Source organism: Rhineura floridana, chromosome 11, assembly GCF_030035675.1.
Source record: "Rhineura floridana isolate rRhiFlo1 chromosome 11, rRhiFlo1.hap2, whole genome shotgun sequence".
Taxonomy (NCBI): Eukaryota; Metazoa; Chordata; class Lepidosauria; order Squamata; family Rhineuridae; genus Rhineura; species Rhineura floridana.
The window spans coordinates 43,287,804-43,306,594 of NC_084490.1; the positions used below are offsets into that span (position 1 = coordinate 43,287,804).

General features: G+C 45.2%; 1 protein-coding gene across 1 annotated transcript; it reads left to right on the forward strand.

Annotated features, from left to right (window-relative positions):
• The first annotated feature begins 355 nt into the window (after window positions 1-355).
• PHB1 (prohibitin 1) lies at window positions 356-18,489 on the forward strand. The gene is made up of 7 exons (XM_061589977.1): window positions 356-463; window positions 3,277-3,410; window positions 5,634-5,795; window positions 6,589-6,731; window positions 7,925-8,041; window positions 16,368-16,463; window positions 17,388-18,489. The coding sequence occupies exons 2-7, from the start codon at window positions 3,323-3,325 to the stop codon at window positions 17,598-17,600; spliced, it is 819 nt and encodes a 272-aa protein (XP_061445961.1). The 5' UTR covers window positions 356-463; window positions 3,277-3,322; the 3' UTR covers window positions 17,601-18,489.
• Window positions 18,490-18,791: the final 302 nt, after the last annotated feature.

The following is an 18,791-nucleotide window of genomic DNA, read 5'->3' on the forward strand; positions in this document are numbered from 1 at the left end:
TGCCAGAGTACTAGAAAGTTGTTCTTGAAATCCTGCTCTTTAATTTCAGAGGCACAGGGACTTCCATTAGCGAGAGAAAAGCACTCTGCATACAGTCAGAGTGGCTCTCAACTCTGCACAGTTCCAGCTTTTAATTTTTCAGAGATTTCAGGCTTATCTTATACGGCGAACAACAATTCCAAAGCAGGGTTGCGTCCACCCAATAGAAAAAGGAACGTCTTCGCGCTGTAACGCTCTTCGGGACTTGTAGTTCTAACCGCCTCCGATTAACGCACGAGGTTTACGCTACCGTACCCCGTTCATTTCCCGCCGCGATCAGAAGAACTACGATTCCCGTCAGGTATTGCGGCACGTAGGTGCGAGCCAATCCCAGGACGTTTCGGGCGCATAGATTGTGCGTAAGAGCAGCGGGACCAGGTGGCTTGGCTGGGCATTTATGTGGAGGTCAGCGTTGTGCTGGGAGGTGAGTTTAGCAAGCAAATCGAGGGGCTTTTGCGGTCCCCTTCTTTCTTGCTCCAGCACTTTCTGGAAGGGTTGCAAGCCCTGTTGGTTTTTAAGCAACTGCAGAAAAATAGCAGAAAAGGAGATAAGGCAGAAAAGAACAGAAGACAGGAAAATAGAGGCCACGGGGTTGGGTGAGGGTGGAGAAGGAGAAGTGTGGTGGTTATTTACTAAAGGAAAATTGTGCTCGTAGAGAGATAGACTAGACAGGCGGAGAGGGTGCTGAGGGAATGGGAAGAAAGGGGTGACTGTTCTGTACCTTTTCAGGTTTTGAGTAGGAAAAGGATACACAGTATCTTTCTCATTACTGGTGTAACTAGATAGTCAATACCAGTAGCGACTAGTGATAATGAGAAATGGCGAGAGAGTGTGGGGGTAAGACAGGGTGGGAAAAGGCACCGGTCTGTGAGAAGGGAAAAAGATGGGGGGGGAGTGGGGAGGGAAAGAGATGGGGAGGAGAGGAGCACAGGAAAATTATGTTCAAATCAGTGGAAGCTGGTCCATTAAGGCACATAGGGCACTGCCCCTCCAGCCTGAGTTGGCTGTTAGCCAGCCCCCACCTGGCTGTTTTCTTACAACCAGCTCAAAGGATGGTGCTGTCTGTCAGCGACCTCCTTAGTCTCAGTGTGGCCGGTGTAGAATTCAGTAGGGAGGCGAATAGAGTTAGTTGGCTCTGCCTGTCATTTGCTGTGGCTCCATCTACTGTTGGGCTCCTTGCCTTCTGCAGTATCAGTCTCAATGGGCACTAGAGATGGCACAGAATTCTGCTGAAAATTGGAATTGAAACCAGGCTCTGGGGCAGTTTGCAGGTCTGAGACCAATTGCAGACTAATCTGAGTGGCTTTTCTGAGACATATGTTTTTCCAGGCAAAACTGACCAGCCTACTCTATTTTTGCTAAAGTGAAATCGACTACCCTGCAGTTTGCTTTACCAATAGGGGTAAGGTGGCTGCCTCTGCTGCCTGTTCCAGTAGGACAGCATGGCAGAGCTGGAGGGCACATGCTGAGAGGTAGCAAGAGAGGGGCAGCTGCTGTGATTGGAGGCAGCTGCCATTCATGACTCTCCCTGTTCCTCTTGTTGGCTTCATACAGACTCTGGAGCAGGCTTTGGAGCATCTGTCTCGGGAGTCTCCACTCTTTTTTCTGTGTGCTTCTATCAGATGGAATATGGGAAAGAGTAAGAAGTGGAATCCTAGGAGTTCAGCCTTCCACACTTCTCCACTCCACTCTGTTCTTGTGGGCACATACATATTTCATTAGCTGTTTTCATTGCCCCGATAGCAGCTCCCTGACAAAAACATCTGAAGCCCTTGGCCTGCACCAGAGGACATCATTGTCCCTAACCCAGTGGTTCCCAACCTTTATGAGGACGGTTCCCCTTTATAAGCTGAAAAAAAATTGTGACCCCCCTCCCCCCCAGGAAGGCAGGCTGGCTGCCAGGAAGGAAGGGGGAAAGCAGCCTTTCTTTGCAGGCTTGCTTCTTTTTGCTTCACAAAAAGCCCTCTCCTCTCATTCTAAGCAAGGGTGTTGTCAGTAGCGGCAGTGCAAGGAGACGGGAATCAGTGATAGTAATCCCCTCTTCTTCCTGGTATCTCCACCCTCAGCCTCCTTTGGCATCTGCCATGTATTTTATAGGCAGATGCCTGCCCTTAGTGTGCCTGAAAGATGCTCTGGCACTTCAGGAAAAGGCCTCTCTCTCGTCTGGAGCAAGGGGGAGGTGTCATCTGCAGCGGAAAGCAGACAGTGTAGAGGGAGTGAAGACTTTTTTAAAAAAATTAATAAATAATTCATTTCTTTACTATTCACGGCTCCCTCTGGATTACTTCGCGGCCCCCCTGGGTGTCCCGGCCCCCCTGGGTGTCCTGGCCCCCAGGTTGGGAACCACTGCCCTAACCCCTTTTTGCACACATACACCTTCCACACATAATCTCTTCCAGCTCACAATGAAAACGGGGTGAAGAAGGATGCGTTCTTTGTCTTTGCATCCTCTCTCCTTTTTGTCTCTTTCTTGTAAGCTGAGCCTTACTTTTCTTCCGTGCCAATATGAAAGAGAAAGATTTGGCTCCAGGTAACACACCAGCTGTAAGCATCAAAATAGATCCCTAGAAAAGGAAGAGATCTGTTTTGGGTGGAAGGTGGTGAGGGGCAGCTGCTCGATTAGTGAGTTAAGGATCACTGCCAAGATCTGACTTAGTTCTATAGCTGGCAAGAGCCCCACACATGCACACTCCGGGATCCAGTTGCCACTGTGCCTCAACTCAGAAAAGGGACTGAAAAACACCATCAGTATTTTCAAAGGTGGTGGTGGGGGGAAACACACCAGTAACAACTAAGAATAGTGGGGGGGAAATTAACACGGGGTTGGGAAAGGCTGACTTAGAGCTTTACTTAATTTTAAAATGTTATTTTGGTTACATACTACTGCTTAGTTTTAATGTTGGGTTTGTTTGTTTTTGTGTTAATCTTTTAATTCTATATGATTTCCATTGTTTTCTTATTGCATCCTGCTTTTTGCACCTGGCAGCAAAAAAGCAGGATATAAATGGAATGACATAAGATTGGACCAGATTGTAGCCCAAAACCTAAATCACAGTAATGATCACAATCTTATGCATGTGCATTCTGAAGTATTCAGCGGATCTTACTCCCGTGGAGGTGTGCATAGGATTGCAGTTTTGATGAGGCTAGAAAACAGCTCTTTGCTCTGAAAGTATCTTTTGGGAAGCTTTTTCGCTGCCTCTAATGCTGCTGCATCTTTCCTCGATGTTTGGGTAGGTTTGACTTTCTTGGCAACGCAGAAGCAACATTTGAGTTGACACGGATGGCTACCAAGATCTTTGAGACAGTCGGCAAACTCGGCCTGGGGTTGGCGATTGCTGGCGGAGTTGTCAACTCTGCTCTCTATAATGGTGAGGAGGCACTTTCTTCCACGACATTGAACTGTTGGGTCGGATGCTGTGGTTGACTGTGACAGATTTGTTCATCTGGAATTGGTAACTTGAGACAAACAGCCCATATACTGTCCTGTGGAATACTTGGTATAGCTGTTAAAATGGGAGTCTAAGGAATCCCCCCCATTGCATAGGCTTAGGCTGTGTAGTAATGATTTTATATAAAATATTAGGGTCTGTATCCTTACGTTAATAGGTTCTGCAGTCAGAGACTAAAAACAAAACACGGCAGAGAAGTAGTGAATATATAGATATATTCTTAATATAGTCTACTGTAGGGGTAGCTACTTGATGCCCTGCAGATGTTGCTGGATTCTGGCTCCCATCAGCCCCAGCCAGTAGGGTCAGTGGTCAAGAATGATGGGAACTGTACTCCAGAAATGTCTAAAGAGTACCACATCGGAATAGGAGTGGTGACAGTACCATGAGTTAACAGGAGACAGTCCCAGATGTTTTGGCTGCAGCAAACCTAATTTCCAACCTTTCTCATGGATCAGTTGTATTTCTGTAGCTATTGAAAGGGTTCATCCAACTGAACCAACATTTAGAACAATAGTGTTATCTTCACTTGGTTCAGTCATCTTGGGAAAAAGAGGAGGAGTGCTGTTTCATTTATTTCATTCTCTGAGCTCCATCCCTTATGTTGCTAAAATGGCACCTTCCACACACAAGAGGGGTGGTATCAGCAGGCTTGAAGGAACTCCCAACATTTCCAGAAAGTCAAAAAATATTTAGTTGTTGGAAGCAGCCCTATCGGGAGTGAGCATACTCACTGAGCCTAGAATGCTGAATGACTGGGGGTGGGGAAGTAAATGGAATGGCATGTCCTGAAAGGGGGTATAGCTGGCTGAACTCCAAGCCGAGCACTCCACACTACTACAATAACTTGCTGCAGGCTACACATATTCAAGCATACAAATTGACTGATGTTCCTTAAAGAGTACACCAGTGAATTGGGAGAGAAAAAAAATCCAGACACCAAGGGAGTGGGGCAAATCTGAAAAGAACATATAAGTAAGTGTCAGAGGACTTGAACCAGAAGTCTTTTGGCTGCTACGTGCAGCTCATCTGATTTTTCTTAATACAATCTGGTGTGGCAGGAGTGTGGAGGGGCCATGGCTCAAACAGAGAGTATGTGCTTTGCATGCAGAAGGTCCCAGGTTCAGTTGAATTGGATGTTGGGAAATGTGCTATGTAAGACTCTGGAGATCTTCTGACAGCCACGATAAGACAATATTGGGCTGAATAGGCTTATAGTCTGACGTAGCATAAGGCAGCTTCCTGGGACTGTTTTCCCAGAACAGCCACCTGTTAGGTATGTTTTAAGTTGGATTCCTGCATTGAGCAGGGGGTTGGACTTGATGGCCTTATAGGCCCCTTCCAACTCTACTATTCTATGATTCTATTAATTCAATTGCTGGCTCAAAAGTGGTGTCCCTGCCTGCTTCCTTATAGGGCAGTTGTATCATAAGTGGGCAGAGTCATGATTGTGCATAGATGTATATCAGGGATGGGGAACCTCAGGCCCAGGAGCTAAATACAACCCTCCTGGCCTTTATCTTTGGCCCTTGGGATTCTCCCCAGGCCACGCACCTTCTTGAACTGGACCCCTCACCAGCCCTGCTTTGCACCCTGTATGAGTGTGTTTGCCTGGCTGATCATATCTCTTGCTTTCTCTCTGCATGCGTGCGTGCGTGAGAGAGAGAGAATTGCATTGATTGCTCCACCCACTTTTGTCTTTGGCCTAGGCCACCATTGTCATGTGGCTCCTGGAAGGTTGCCCAGAAAGCTAAAAAAAAAAAAAGTTCCCCACCTCTGGGGTGTGTGTGTGTGTGTGTGTGTTTATAGTGGTGGTAGCTTAATCATGTGTCTCAGTGGTGGCCCCTGAACTCTGGAATAGTCTCCCCGTTGAGGTGTGTACGGCACCGACACTGCTGTCTTTTCGGCGCCAGCTTAAGACCTGCCTCTTTTCTATGGCGTTTTAATTTCAATTTTAAAATATTATGTAATCTGATTTTTTGCACTTTATACGTTTTTGTAATATTTATTATGCACTTTTTATGAGATGTATTTTGTATTTTCTGTTGTACACCGCCCAGAGAGCTATTGCTAGTCGGGCGGTATAAAAATTAAAAAAAAAAAAAAAGTATAATGTTGCTGAGATGGTTTTCTCTTCTCTAGTTGATGCAGGCCATAGGGCTGTCATCTTTGACCGGTTCCAAGGCGTTCAGGACATTGCGGTGGGAGAAGGGACCCATTTTCTTATTCCCTGGGTGCAGAAGCCAATCATCTTTGACTGTCGTTCTCGCCCACGTAATGTTCCTGTAATCACCGGGAGCAAAGGTGAGCGGTGGATGAATCCAGTTAAATGTTATCCTCTGTACGTAAAGTTGAAAGTTGGGGCTAGGTAAAGAGAAACTAAATACGAAGACAAGCCATCTCATTATATTTCTGTTACAGAAATAAGCTGAGAAACATACCATCTTCTAACATCTTTCTCTCTCTACCACTACCCCATCTTTAGCAGTGGCTATCAGGGGTGCTTTAGAATTCACAAAGAACTTCTAGATGACTGTATGGCCTCTTTTATCATCACAGTCATCTCAGTTCTTTGACTGCTGTTGCTGATTTATTTATTTAGTATTTATACACCCCCTTCTCAGAGTCATCACAGAGGGTGCCCGCTAAATCTTTGCTGGAAGGGTGTTCCACAGCATGGGACCAGCAACGCTAAATGCCTGACTTCTGGTTGAGTCCATTTGAGGGCTTATATATCCAAAGCAGGAGGAAAGTTTTAGGAGATTTTTGAGAAACAAATCCTCCCCTTCCTACAGCTCAGTAAGGAGTGAGCATGCTCAGTACACATGGAATGCTGGCTGGCTGTTGTTGTTGTTTTTAGGGGGCCAAAACAGAAAATGGGGGGAGAGGGATAGAGTCGAATGTCTGGAATCCTGAACAGCAGCACTCCACACTGCAACATTTTGTTGCAGGTCCCACTTGTGAACTTCTAAAGCAGTGGTGGGGGAATCTGTGCCCGCTCCCCCCCCCCCAGCCTTCATTTTGACTCACTGGCATTTGAGTGGGCACTGGCTGAGTTATGTTTCTGCTCTAACCCTCTCCCTTCCTCCCCTGGTAGATCTACAGAATGTGAACATCACACTGCGAATCTTGTTCAGGCCAGTGACTAATCAGCTTTCCCGGATTTATACTACTATCGGCGAGGATTATGACGAGCGGGTGTTGCCTTCCATCACAACTGAGATCCTCAAATCTGTGGTGGTAAGGGCTATGGCAAAAGTTGGCAGTACAAAGCTCCTTGGAGGGAATGGAAAAGCCAGCCATCTTGGGTAGTTTTCACCTTTTTGTCCTGGGTACTTAATTCAGTGGGCTGCTGGAAAGGAGGAAAGCCATTAATGCTTATCCCCACTATGCCCACGGCACTGGTCACTCTTCTTCCATCAGAAGCCTGTCTGGGTTCATTGACACTGGAACATGTTATGACAGAGATGGGAAACCGCTGGCCCTCCAGATGCCTTGGACTGCAACTCGCATTGTCCCTGACTATTGGTCATGTTGACGGGCCAAGGGAAGTTGGAGTTGCAACAACGTCTGGAGGGCCATAGGTTCCCCATTCCTAGCCTATGATGCTGCTTCCTGGCATTTGTAGGAGCAGTAAAGGATGCTGCCAATATACTGAGGTGCTGGGCAGGGGGTTGGTCTGGCTACATAGAAGTGAGTTCTGCCTTGGCCATCTCCGCATTCCCTTTGGGTAGGGGTGGGGAACCTGTGGCCCTCTAGATGTAGTTGGACTCCCAGCTCCTATCAGCCCTGGCCAGCAGGGCCAGTGGTCAGGAATGAGGGGAGGTGTAGTCCCAACAACAGCTGGAGGGCTGTAGCGTCCCCATCCCTACTTCTGGGCCTTGCATTTCTCTTTCCTTGTCCTGCGGAGGAAGAAAAGGAGGAAAGGCATTGGTACAAAGGCAGCGGAAAGGGAGATCTGAAATGTCAGCTGAGACTAACGTCGGCCCAGCACACTTCAAGTCATGCAGCCTTTCATCAGAATGTCCCTTTGGAGAATAAGGGCTAAACTAATAGGCGCGGAGGGCCTGATCTGGACCCTGGTGTGAGCAGGGGACTTTAACCCCATGCCCCTGCTGTAGTCCCAATCTAGATCACCTCCTTTCCCTGCTAGAAAGCAGAAAACCCGTTTTTTTTTTCTTTTCAACTGTTTGCAATAACAGTGTCGTGTCAAGGTGGGCACTAAATAAAGTGGTCTTGGATGGTGTCTCACAGTAATGAGAGCAAGAGGAGGTGTGTTCAGTCATTTGCCTAATTCCAAGGATGCCAATTAAGCCGTCCTTTGTCCAAGTCCAACAGCAGCCCTGCGGGCACCTTAGGATTACATTGTCAGAGCTTCCAGCTGAAAGCCTTTTGGTTTACTGCTGCATGTATCTTTGCATGTCTTGTTTCAGGCTCGTTTTGATGCTGGCGAGTTGATCACGCAGAGAGAACTAGTTTCCAGGCAAGTGAGTGAAGACCTCACAGAAAGAGCAGCAACATTTGGCCTCATATTAGACGATGTTTCCTTGGTAAGAGACTTTCTGGATGGATTGAGGGCAAGGATAGAGAGATCTTGTGGAACTCCAGCTCCCATCAGCCCGAGCCAGCACGGCCAAGGGTTATTGGTGATGCGAGTTGAAGTCCAGCACCATATGGAGGATCGCAGGTTCCCCATCCCAGAGCAGAGGGAGCTGTCTCAGTTGATCTACAGGTGAGGACATATAAGCAAGTCAGGGGAGAGTGTTCTTGCACTCGGGTCCTGCTTGCGGGCTTTCCCCAGGCACCTGGTTGGCCACTGTGAGAACAGGATGCTGGACTAGATGGGCCACTGGCCTGATCCAGCGGGCTCTTCTTATGTTCTTATGTTCAGCTTTCAGAGAGCAAGCGAACAGGGAGAGCAAACAGAAGTTTGACAAAGGAGTTTGACAAAGGAGTTTGACGGGAGGGCAAGGGGGAGGTCCATAAAAAAACACACCAAACAAATTACTAATTCTCCTTGTATAGCGCACTGCATACTAGTGGGACTCTCAAGTTTACCCTGAAGTAGGACAGGACAAAGCACAGGCCACTCCAAAACAAGTAGTAAGAAAGAAACAAAAGGTAGAAGAGAGTATGACCAGGAAGGATTCTCCAGTGGTTGTGACCTGCAAGGTGTGTCCCATGTTTGTTTTCTTGCCTGAGAACAATATGGTGTACACCTGCAACGAGTGCAAGCTCGTGGCACTGTTGGAAGAAAAGGTGAGAGGCCTGGAACGGCGGGTGGCCACACTGAGGACTATAAGAGAAAATGAAGAGTTCTTAGACAGAACACTGGAACAACAGCAGCAAAGAGATGCGGAGGTGGAGGAGCAACAGCATGTGGTAGCAGAAGAGGAGACTGCTTTGGAGAGGAATAATGAAGTGGAGGAAACTCCGTGGGAAAGGGTGACAGGAGCAGAAGAGCTAGAAAACACCCTTCACCAGTGGAGCTATGGAACCGCTTTCAACCACTCAAGGAGGAGACTGGAGGACAGCCTGTGGTGGAAGAATTACAGGAGACCCCGTGCGACAACAAGCAAGAGGCTGAAGCTCAATCAAGCAGAGACATTGAAACCATGCCCCACAACAAGAAGAGAAGAGTACTAGTAGTGGCAGACTCCCTACTGCGTGGGATCGAAACCCAAGTATGCCGAGAAGATCCGTGGACTTGCCAGGTATGCTGTCTACCAGAAGGACGGATTAGAGATGTGACGGAAAGGTTGCCATCACTCATCAAGCCCACCGATGTGGGAACAAATGACAGTGCCAAACGGAGCTATGAAGAAATCACATCAGACTTTGAAGCTCTGGGAAGGAAACTCAAGGACTTTGGGGCCCAGATAGTTTTTTCATCCATCCTTCCAGTACTTAGAAGAGGATTAGAAAGGGAAAGAAAAATACCCTGTGTGAATGAATGGCTATGAAGGTGGTGCAGACGTGAGAGATTTGGATTCTGGGACCATGGGCTATGGCTCCTGGAAGATGGACTGCTGGCAAGTGATGCGTTGTATCTCACAAGGACTGAGAAGAATGTGTTTGGCCACAGCATGGAGAAGTTCATCAGGAGGGCTTTAAACTGAATCCTAAAGGGGAGGGAGATATAAACTTGGTGGTAACGACTGATGAAGGCTTATGCACAGTAGCGGGACCAAAGAGATCGGCTGTAATAGGGCCCAGTAACAGCCCTCAGAAAAATGTAGTAAGAAAGCCAAGCCATAAATCACATGGTCTTCGATGTCTGTATACTAATGTGCAGAGCATGGGAAACAAGCAGGACGAACCTGAACTCTAAATACAGGAGGGCAGTTACGACTTGATAGGTATAACTGAAACCTGGTGGGATGACTCCCATGACTGGAATACAGCAATTGAAGGATGCAACTTGTTCAAGAAGAACAGAAGGAATAAAAAGGGAGGTGGAGTTGCGCTATATGTTAAAAATATATATCTCTGCACAGAAATACAGGAAGATGAGCTTGGTAGCTCCACCGAGAGTATCTGGATTAAAATTAATGGGGCAAGTAACAAAAGGAATGTGGTGCTTGGAGTCTACTACCGACCACCCAATCAAGGAGAAGAATGTAACTTTTGAAAAGTAAATTGCCAATGTTTCGAGGAGGCATGATGTAGTAGTAATGAGGGATTTCAATTATCCCGATATCTGTTGAGAGACAAATTCTGGAGGTGAGGGAAGGGAGGGGGGAAGCCCCAAGATGCCGGAAGGAGTGGAACGCAGATGATAAATTTCCAAATGAATTTATTGAAAAAGTAATAAGCCCAATGTGTTTCGGCCACACAAAACTCTGCCTTCGTCAGGGGCTAAAATGAATAAACATAAAAATCTGATCAGTGATAAATCCATATCAAATTGCTACGTACAATGTACAACCAAACCATGAATGGGAAAGGGAACAAACTGAATACTCACGTACCGAATGTGGAATCTGTATACAAAGTTGTCTTAATAATCAAAATGTACAAATACTGCAAATAAGCTTAATTCTGCACAATGAAATAAATCAAGTAACTGCTGTAGTGGAAAACACGGGGTTATATACGCTCGTAAAAGGTCTCGGTAAATTCTCTGGCTGAGGAATTAGCCACAGCTGTAAAGGAGGGATCGTCACTAAATGTTGAAACTCATAAGAGGAAGAAACTCCATTTCTTCATTTAGCCCACTGGGGACAAGCGAATTAAGTTCCAGGATCCACACAAGTTCTTTTCTTAATAAAATATGGATGACCTGCATATTAATTTTTTCTAAAGCCCAGAACTTAGTCTGTTAAAGAGTGTCCACATCTGACAAAATGCTCAACCAGGGATGCGCCTGATCTTTTTTGCCTAATGTTACTTAAATGTTCACCTATCCGCACTTTAAGAACTCTGCTGGTTTGACCTACATACAATTTGGGGCAGCTGCATTGAATGATGTAGATAACGTTGGACATGTTACATGTGGAAAAACATTTTAAAATGTACTGGTGCTGGTTAACAGGGTTAGTAAATCTGAGAGTTTCTTCCTCTCCTATGTCAAAACATTTAGTGACGATCCCTCCTTTACAGCTGCGGCTAATTCCTCAGCCAGAGAACTTACGGAGACCTTTTACGAGCGTATATAACCCCGTATTTTCCACTACAGCAGTTACTTGATTTATTTCATTGTGCAAAATTAAGCTTATTTGCAGTATTTGTATATTTTGATTATTAGGACAACTTTGTATACAGATTCCACGTTTGGTAGGTGAGTATTCAGTTTGTTCCCTTTCCCATTTATGGTTTGGTTGTACATTGTATGTAGCAATTTGATATGGATTTATCGCTGATCAATTTTTTATGTTTATTCATTTTAGCCCCTGACGAAGGCAGAGTTTTGTGTGGCCGATGGGTAGAAGTTTCTAAAAAAGGAAATTCTAAAAGCGCAGTGGCAAGCAATTCCAACAAGGAAAAAAGGGGGGGGAAACAGAAGAAGCCAATGTGGCTTCACAAAAAGCTTAGAGATGACCTGAAAACAAAAAAGGACACATACAGGAAGTGGAAAGAAGGCCAGGCCACAAAGGAAGAGTACAGGCAGGTATAACGGAATTGCCGGGATGGTGTCAGGAAGGCTAAAGCTGAGAATGAGCTGAGGCTAGTGAGGGATGCTAAAAGCAACAAAAAAGCTTTCTTCAGGTATGTCCATAGTAAAAGAAAAGAAATGGTGGCACAGCTACTCAATGAGGAAGGCAAAATGATAACATCACGAAGAAAAGGTGCTCAATTCCTACTTTGGCTCAGTCTTCTCCCAAAAAAGGGCCTATGACCCTCCTGGGAAACATGAAGTAGAAGGGTCAGGATTGGACCTTGAGATTGAGAGACAAATGGTCAAGGAATACCTAATCACTTTGAATGAGTTCAAATCGGCAGGGCCCGATAAACTGCATCCTAGAGTATTGAAGGAACTGGCTGAAGAACTCTCAGAACCGCTCTCTATTATCTTTGCGAAATCATGGAGGACCGGTGAAGTGCCGGATGACTGGAGGAGAGCTAATGTTGTCCCTACCTTCAGAAAGGGCAAGAAGGAGAAACCGGGGACCTACAGACCAGTCAGCCTAACATCAATCCCTGGAAAAATTCTGGAGCAGATTATAAAGCAGTTAATCTGTAAGCATCTTGAAAGCAATGCAGTGATTACTAGCAGCCAACATGAATTTATGAAGAACAAATCCTGCCAAACTAATCTCATCGCATTTTTTGATCGGGTAACCTCTCTTGTAGATTGTGGGGATGCTGTTGACATAATATATCTTGACTTCAGCAAAGCTTTTGACAAAGTGCCCCATGATATTCTGATTAGCAAGCTAGCTAAATGTGGGCTGGATGGAACAACTATTAGATGGATCCACAGTTGGCTCCAGAATCGTACTCAGAGCGCTTATCAATGGTTCCTTCTCAAACTGGGTGGAAGCAATGAATGGGGTACCACAGGGCTCGGTCCTGGGCCCAGTGCTCTTTAACATTTTTATTAATGACTGGATGAGGAGGTACAAAGCATGCTTATCAAATTTGCAGATGATACAAAATTGGGGGGCATAGCTAATACCGTGGAAGACAGAAACAAAATTCAAAGGGACCTTGATAGTCTGGAGCATTGGGCTGAAAACAACAGAATGAAATTCAACAGGGATAAATGCAAAGTTCTACACTTAGGAAAAAGAAACCAAATGCACAGTTATAAGATGGGGGATACTTGGCTCAGCAATACAACATGTGAGAAGGATCTTGGAATTGTCGTTGATCACAAGCTGAATATGAGCCAACATGTGGCTGCAAAAAAGGCAAATGCTATATTAGGCTGCATTAACAGAAGTATAGTTTCCAAATCGTGTGAAGTATTAGTTCCCCTTTATTCAGTACTGGTTAGGCCTCATATTGAATACTACGCCCAGTTCTGGTCTCCGCACTTCAAGAAGGATGCAGACAAACTGGAACAGGTTCAGAGGAGGGCAACAAAGATGATCAGGGGACTGGAAACAAAGCCCTATAAGGAGAGACAAAGAACTGGGCATGTTTAGCCTTGAGAAGAGAAGACTGAGGGGAGATATGATAGCACTCTTCAAGTACATGAAAGGTTGTCACATAGAGGAGGGCCGGGATCTCTTCTCGATCGTCCCAGAATGCAGGACATGGAATAATGGGCTCAAGTTTCAGGAAGCCAGATTTCGACTGAACATCAGGAAAAACTTCCTAACTGTTTGAGCCATACGACAATGGAACCAATTACCTAGAGAGGTAGTGGGCTCTCCGACACTGGAGGCATTCAAGAGGCAGCTGGACAGCCATCTGTCGGGAATGCTTTGGTTTGGATTCCTGCATTGAGCAGGGGGTTGGACTCGATGGCCTTGTAGGCCCCTTCCAACTCTGCTATTCTATATAAGGGCTGGAGGAACGGAACTCCCTACATTCCACACTCAGCATCCTAAAATCTCCAGCTCAGATGCAGCAAGCAGGTTTGGATCGGGAATTGATCGTGCTGGAAAGAATATGTGTGTCTCCATTCAGAACATGATAGATTCCTGTCTTATTTTCTAAACAGTCACATAGGTTAGTGGTTTTATTTTTAACATATCAAATGTGCAGACCCTTAAGGCCATGGGTATCCCTGAAAAGCCTGTAAACCAGTAGTAAGGTACTAATTGTGAATTCAGTCAGCTGTTGCGGTCAGTCCACATAATTTACACTGCAATTGTGATTTAAGCTTTAAATTGGCCCTGTGGCCTTCCAGATGTTACTAGACTATAACTCCCACCACCCATGACCATTGGCCTTGCTAGCTGGGGCTGATGGGAGCTGGATGCCAACAACACCTGGAGAATTACAGGTTCCCCATCCCTGCCTTAAAGAGATGCTCTAAGTACAATTGGTAGGTGTGAGCAAGTTCCGGGGCTCCCTCTGCTGGTTGCAGTGAAAAGTTTGGAAGGATATCAAGGTTCCATCCAAGGCTGCACAAGATCTCAAATCTCTTAGTCCTTTCCTTGTCAAAACCACCAAGTTGTTAGCATTAAGTGCTTAGGAACCTGGGCAGTTGGGTGCCAGGAATTTTTTCCATCTCTGCTTCCCTTGTGGAGAGGAAGGACAGCGTTTCACTGGTAGTTCTTAAAAGTCTAGCTTCTATCTAGACCATGATGTTCTCTTTCTCCAGCTTTGCACTACTTGTTTGCCTTAAGAATGCTAGGAGCCGGCCAGCCACCACCACAGGAATGCCATAGTCCTGAGATCCCCAAAAACAGAAAAAGTCACCAACAACAAGCTGAAACAAGAGGGTGGGAGCATGTTTACAATAACGTAATTGATCTTATTTTTTTTAATGCTCTTGATTGGATTGAATTTTGAGTCTTGACTTTTCATTGTGGATCAGAAACCCACATGCTCTCCTGACGACTTTCGGTGTGTGAGTGTCATGGTGTTTTCTGCCCCTTTGTCATGCTGTTTCTTTTTCCCAAAAGCAGAAGGTGCAGGAAAAGCCTTTAGCAGAGTGTCTTATTAAGGGAAAGGTCTCATTCAAATGGTGGGTTCTGCAAATGTGCTGCTTGCATGCTCTCTCCAGCATGACCTTGAGTGGTAACAATTGCTTCTTTGAGGGGTTCCAGGTCAGCTCCCATGAGGTTCCCTCAGCCCTTATCTGGAGAGCTTTCCCCCTCAGAAATAGTGCATTCAGTCAAAATCCCCTCCAGAGTTTGGTTACAACTCAAAGATTTCTTGAAAAAAGTGAAGTGCCCTTCCTCTCTGTCTCCTCAGCAAAATCTCATTTCTCACCTTGTCTGCTGCAACCTTCTCTCTGATCTTTTATCTCACTTTGATGCCCCAACATCCATCCAGCACTCTCTTCTTCCATTGGTTTGAATGTGCAATGCCCCTTCTTAATTCCCTGCCCAATCTTACAGTCGGCTCCTGGATCCTGCACAAGCTTCTCATCCTTGTCTTCAAAACCATCCATGGCCTTGTCTCTCTCTCCCTCCCTGTTACCTCTTCACTCGCACATCCTGACACATCCCTACCTGTGAATCTTTCTTCATTGATCTTCACCACCCTCAGCCATCCAAAAATCTTCTGGTCCATTAAGTCACTTGTTCCTCTTCATGGGTGGAACTGAATACCAAAGCACACTGGTAAGATCACCTCGCTCACTCCAAGTCTCTCCTTAAAACCTTTTTCTGTGAAGCATTTGAATGGGTGAGGAAGCTATGGCCCGCAAGGTTGTGTTGGACTACAACTTTTGTTGTCACTGACAATTGGCTGCACTGACTGGGGTTGATAGTAGTTGGAGTAAAACGGTATCTAAAGAGCTACAGGCTCCCCATTCCTGCTTTGGATCAACTCCCGAGTTCCAATACCCTACTGTAACCAGAAGTGCATGCAAGTGAAATGATCACATATTCTTCTCTTATTTACCGCCCTCTCCATCGCCTCTCTTGTTTTCCTTGTGTCCCTTGGGGTAGCAGAGGCCAGTCAAATCTGTTTGTAAAGTACCAAGTATGTAGATGGTGCTAACTAAATCAGTTAAAAGAAATCTAGCAGCCACAGCAATGTTTTATTACAGTGATACTTAAATAAAACCTGCACGTAAGCTGCAAACCCAACTGCTTTTGGAACTGATCGTGTTTCTCCTTTTTTTTTATGTTGATGGCTTTCATTATCATAGTTTATTGGGGAGGTGTGCTCAGTGGTGGCAGTGGGTAGTTCTCAGTAGAACTATGCTGTCTTTGGAATGCCCTCCTTAAAGAGTTATGCTTGGCACCCACTTCACAATCTTTTCATCACCCATTTACCCAGCCATATAATTTGTGGAATCCCTCACACCAACTTTTTTAGAATCTGTCCTTTATTAGAATTACTAATATTACTATTTGTTTTGTTTTGTATTAGGTTTTAGTTAATTTAATAAGTAACCCTTTACCAGCAGGTCCCAGAACATGTTGCAGCAGTTTAAAATTCAGTATTCAAAACAATTAAAACAAATTACAATCACAGGAATAGGGTGGGTCTTGAAAACAATTTCCAGAGGCTAGGGTAAAATGCCTTTAGCATTTGCAAAAAAAACTGTACCATGAAGGTGCCAGGTACACCTCTGTAGGGAGAGAATTCCACAACTTAGGAGCTGTCTCAGAGAAACCTCTTTCTCAGGACACCATTGCCCGAACTTCTGAAGGTGGTGGAACTACCAAAAAAGCCCCCTCTGCTGATCTTAACAGCTAAGATGGTCTGTAGGGAAGGAGGTGGTCTCTCAGATATTTGGGTGTATTCCCCACCCCAGAATATATAAAATGTTTTAAACATATGTTTTTATTCTTTCCCTCTTAGACGCATCTGACTTTTGGAAAGGAGTTCACAGAAGCAGTAGAAATGAAGCAAGTAGCCCAGCAAGAGGCAGAGAGGGCCAGGTTCATTGTGGAAAAGGTAAGGACATCAAATGGCATCAACATCTGGCCTGCTTCTTGCCAAAGTAACAACCGTGGTGGGTTTTTTCACCTCCTTATCCAATGCTCCACTTTGCTTCATGTTGATCAGAATCCATCCCATCCAGTGCTCTTTCCTATGTATAAATGCTTTAGAGCAGGTTTGAGGAATGTGTGATTCTCCAGATGCTGTTGGACTACAACTCCCATCATGTCTGGAAACTGCCCATCCTGGCTGCAAGTTCCCATCCCCTGCTTAAAAGCCATGGGAACATCAGAAGAGCCCTCCTTGATCAGACCAACGGTCTACATTATCCAGAGTCCTGTTTTGTACAGTGCCAACCTCTGGGAAACCCACAAGCAGGATACAAAATCAACAGCAGTATCTTGATGTTGCTCCTCAGCAAGTGATACTGCCTCTGGAATCTGGAGGCTGCCTATAGCTGGTATGAGAAGTAACCACTGAAAGACTAACCATGTCTACTCAGAACTAAATCCTATTGAATTCAATGGTGCTTGTTCCCAGATAAGTGAGATTGATTGTAGCCTTAAAAGACTCCATATATTTGTGTACTCCCCTTTTGAAGCCATCTAAGCTAGTCCTTATTAACTGTCCTGTAAAATAGGCTAGGCTGTGAAAGATGGTGACTTGCTTGACACCACCTAGGCCAGGTGGGGGATTGGAGCCCAGTCTCTTTTCTGACACCCAACTTCCTATGGTTGCTGAGCATGCTCAGTCATCGTTAGGCGTTAGGGAGTAAAGTTTTTATTCTGCAAATGCTGCTACTTCTCTCTCATTTTCTCAATTGCCTGGTTTTGGTTACAATTCTGTCAGAATGCGAGTTTACTATTATTGGGGGCAAATAACTTGTCAGTCCTATTCTTGGGCTAAGTTCATTGTCTGTCTCTTCCCCCACTTTCACAGGCAGAGCAGCAGAAGAAAGCTGCTATAATCTCAGCTGAGGGGGATTCGAAGGCAGCTGAGCTCATCGCCACTTCACTGTCTTCTGTGGGCGACGGCCTCATTGAATTGCGCAAACTTGAGGCAGCTGAAGACATTGCTTACCAGCTCTCACGGTCCCGTAACATCACCTACCTGCCATCAGGACAGTCGGTGCTGCTCCAGCTACCCCAATGAGTGCCCTCTCTGTCCCCATCCATGTTTTTTCTACTATTTCCTTGAAACTTAACAGATTAGCCAAAAGTATATAATCACTGAGAATTTTCAATTTGGGGTTGACAAATATCAAGAAATCCAAATCTAATAGATTGGAAATCCCTTAATCTAACTAAGGCAATCAATCTCCCTTTCTTGTTCTAGAATGTTATTTTTAGCAGATCAGTCCTTGGAATAAAAGCTGTAAAGGAGTGGGGATTAAGAGGGGAAGGATTTTGTGTGTGTGTGCACCGGAGGCAACTTCTATTTTAGCAGGACCTTGCTATATCAGTTCATTATAGGCAAACTGTGGTCTCTATAATCAGCACTAGGACAACTTTGGCTCGCTGCTGTTTATGGAAAAGAGAAGGGGAGCTTTTCCACTTACTCTCCTGCCAAATCCAATATTGTATAGGGACATAATCAACTTTAAGTAGTGATCTAGCTCCAAATTCCCAGTTCTACAGCACTGCAACAGGGCAGATTATAACACCTGATATGGTTTCAGCTCTAAGAGTAGAAGGTTCCCACATGTGGAATAGCAGTACTTCTGGCCTTCACATTAAAAAATTCCATTCTTGGGACAGCCCTCTCCTCTCCTCTCTGGCTTGTCTACACAGTTGCTACCCATTGTGCAGAAAAGCACTGATTTTGCAAGCAGCAGGCCTCTTTCACATGTCTCAAGATCATACTTTAAAAAGGGGTATGCAGGCTTATTCCACTGATAGCCTGATGCTGGTCACATTCACAAGTGTGTTATCAGGACTCGTTTAAAGTAATGAAAAGATGTTCACTTAGCAATGAAGCTGCAAAAGATGAGATTGTATTAACCAGCTTTCAATTAATGAACAAATAAAACATACCTTCTTAACCATGTGGTTTGTATTTAATATGCTAAAACATTAACATTGATGGTTGTGTCTCCTTTTCACAATTTGCATTTTCCATCAAAGGTGGGGGGAAATGGTGGATGTGTAGAGCAGATCAGGACCTGTTGTTGGACTACAATTCCCATCAACCCCAGCCAGGGTGGCCAGTGATCAGGAACAATGGGAGATGTGGTTCAACAACATTTAGAGAATACCACATTGGCTGTCCCTACAATAAAATACTCTTAGGAAAGCCACTTTTGTCACTCTTGGTTCTCCCCACCAGCTAAAATATGAAGAATCA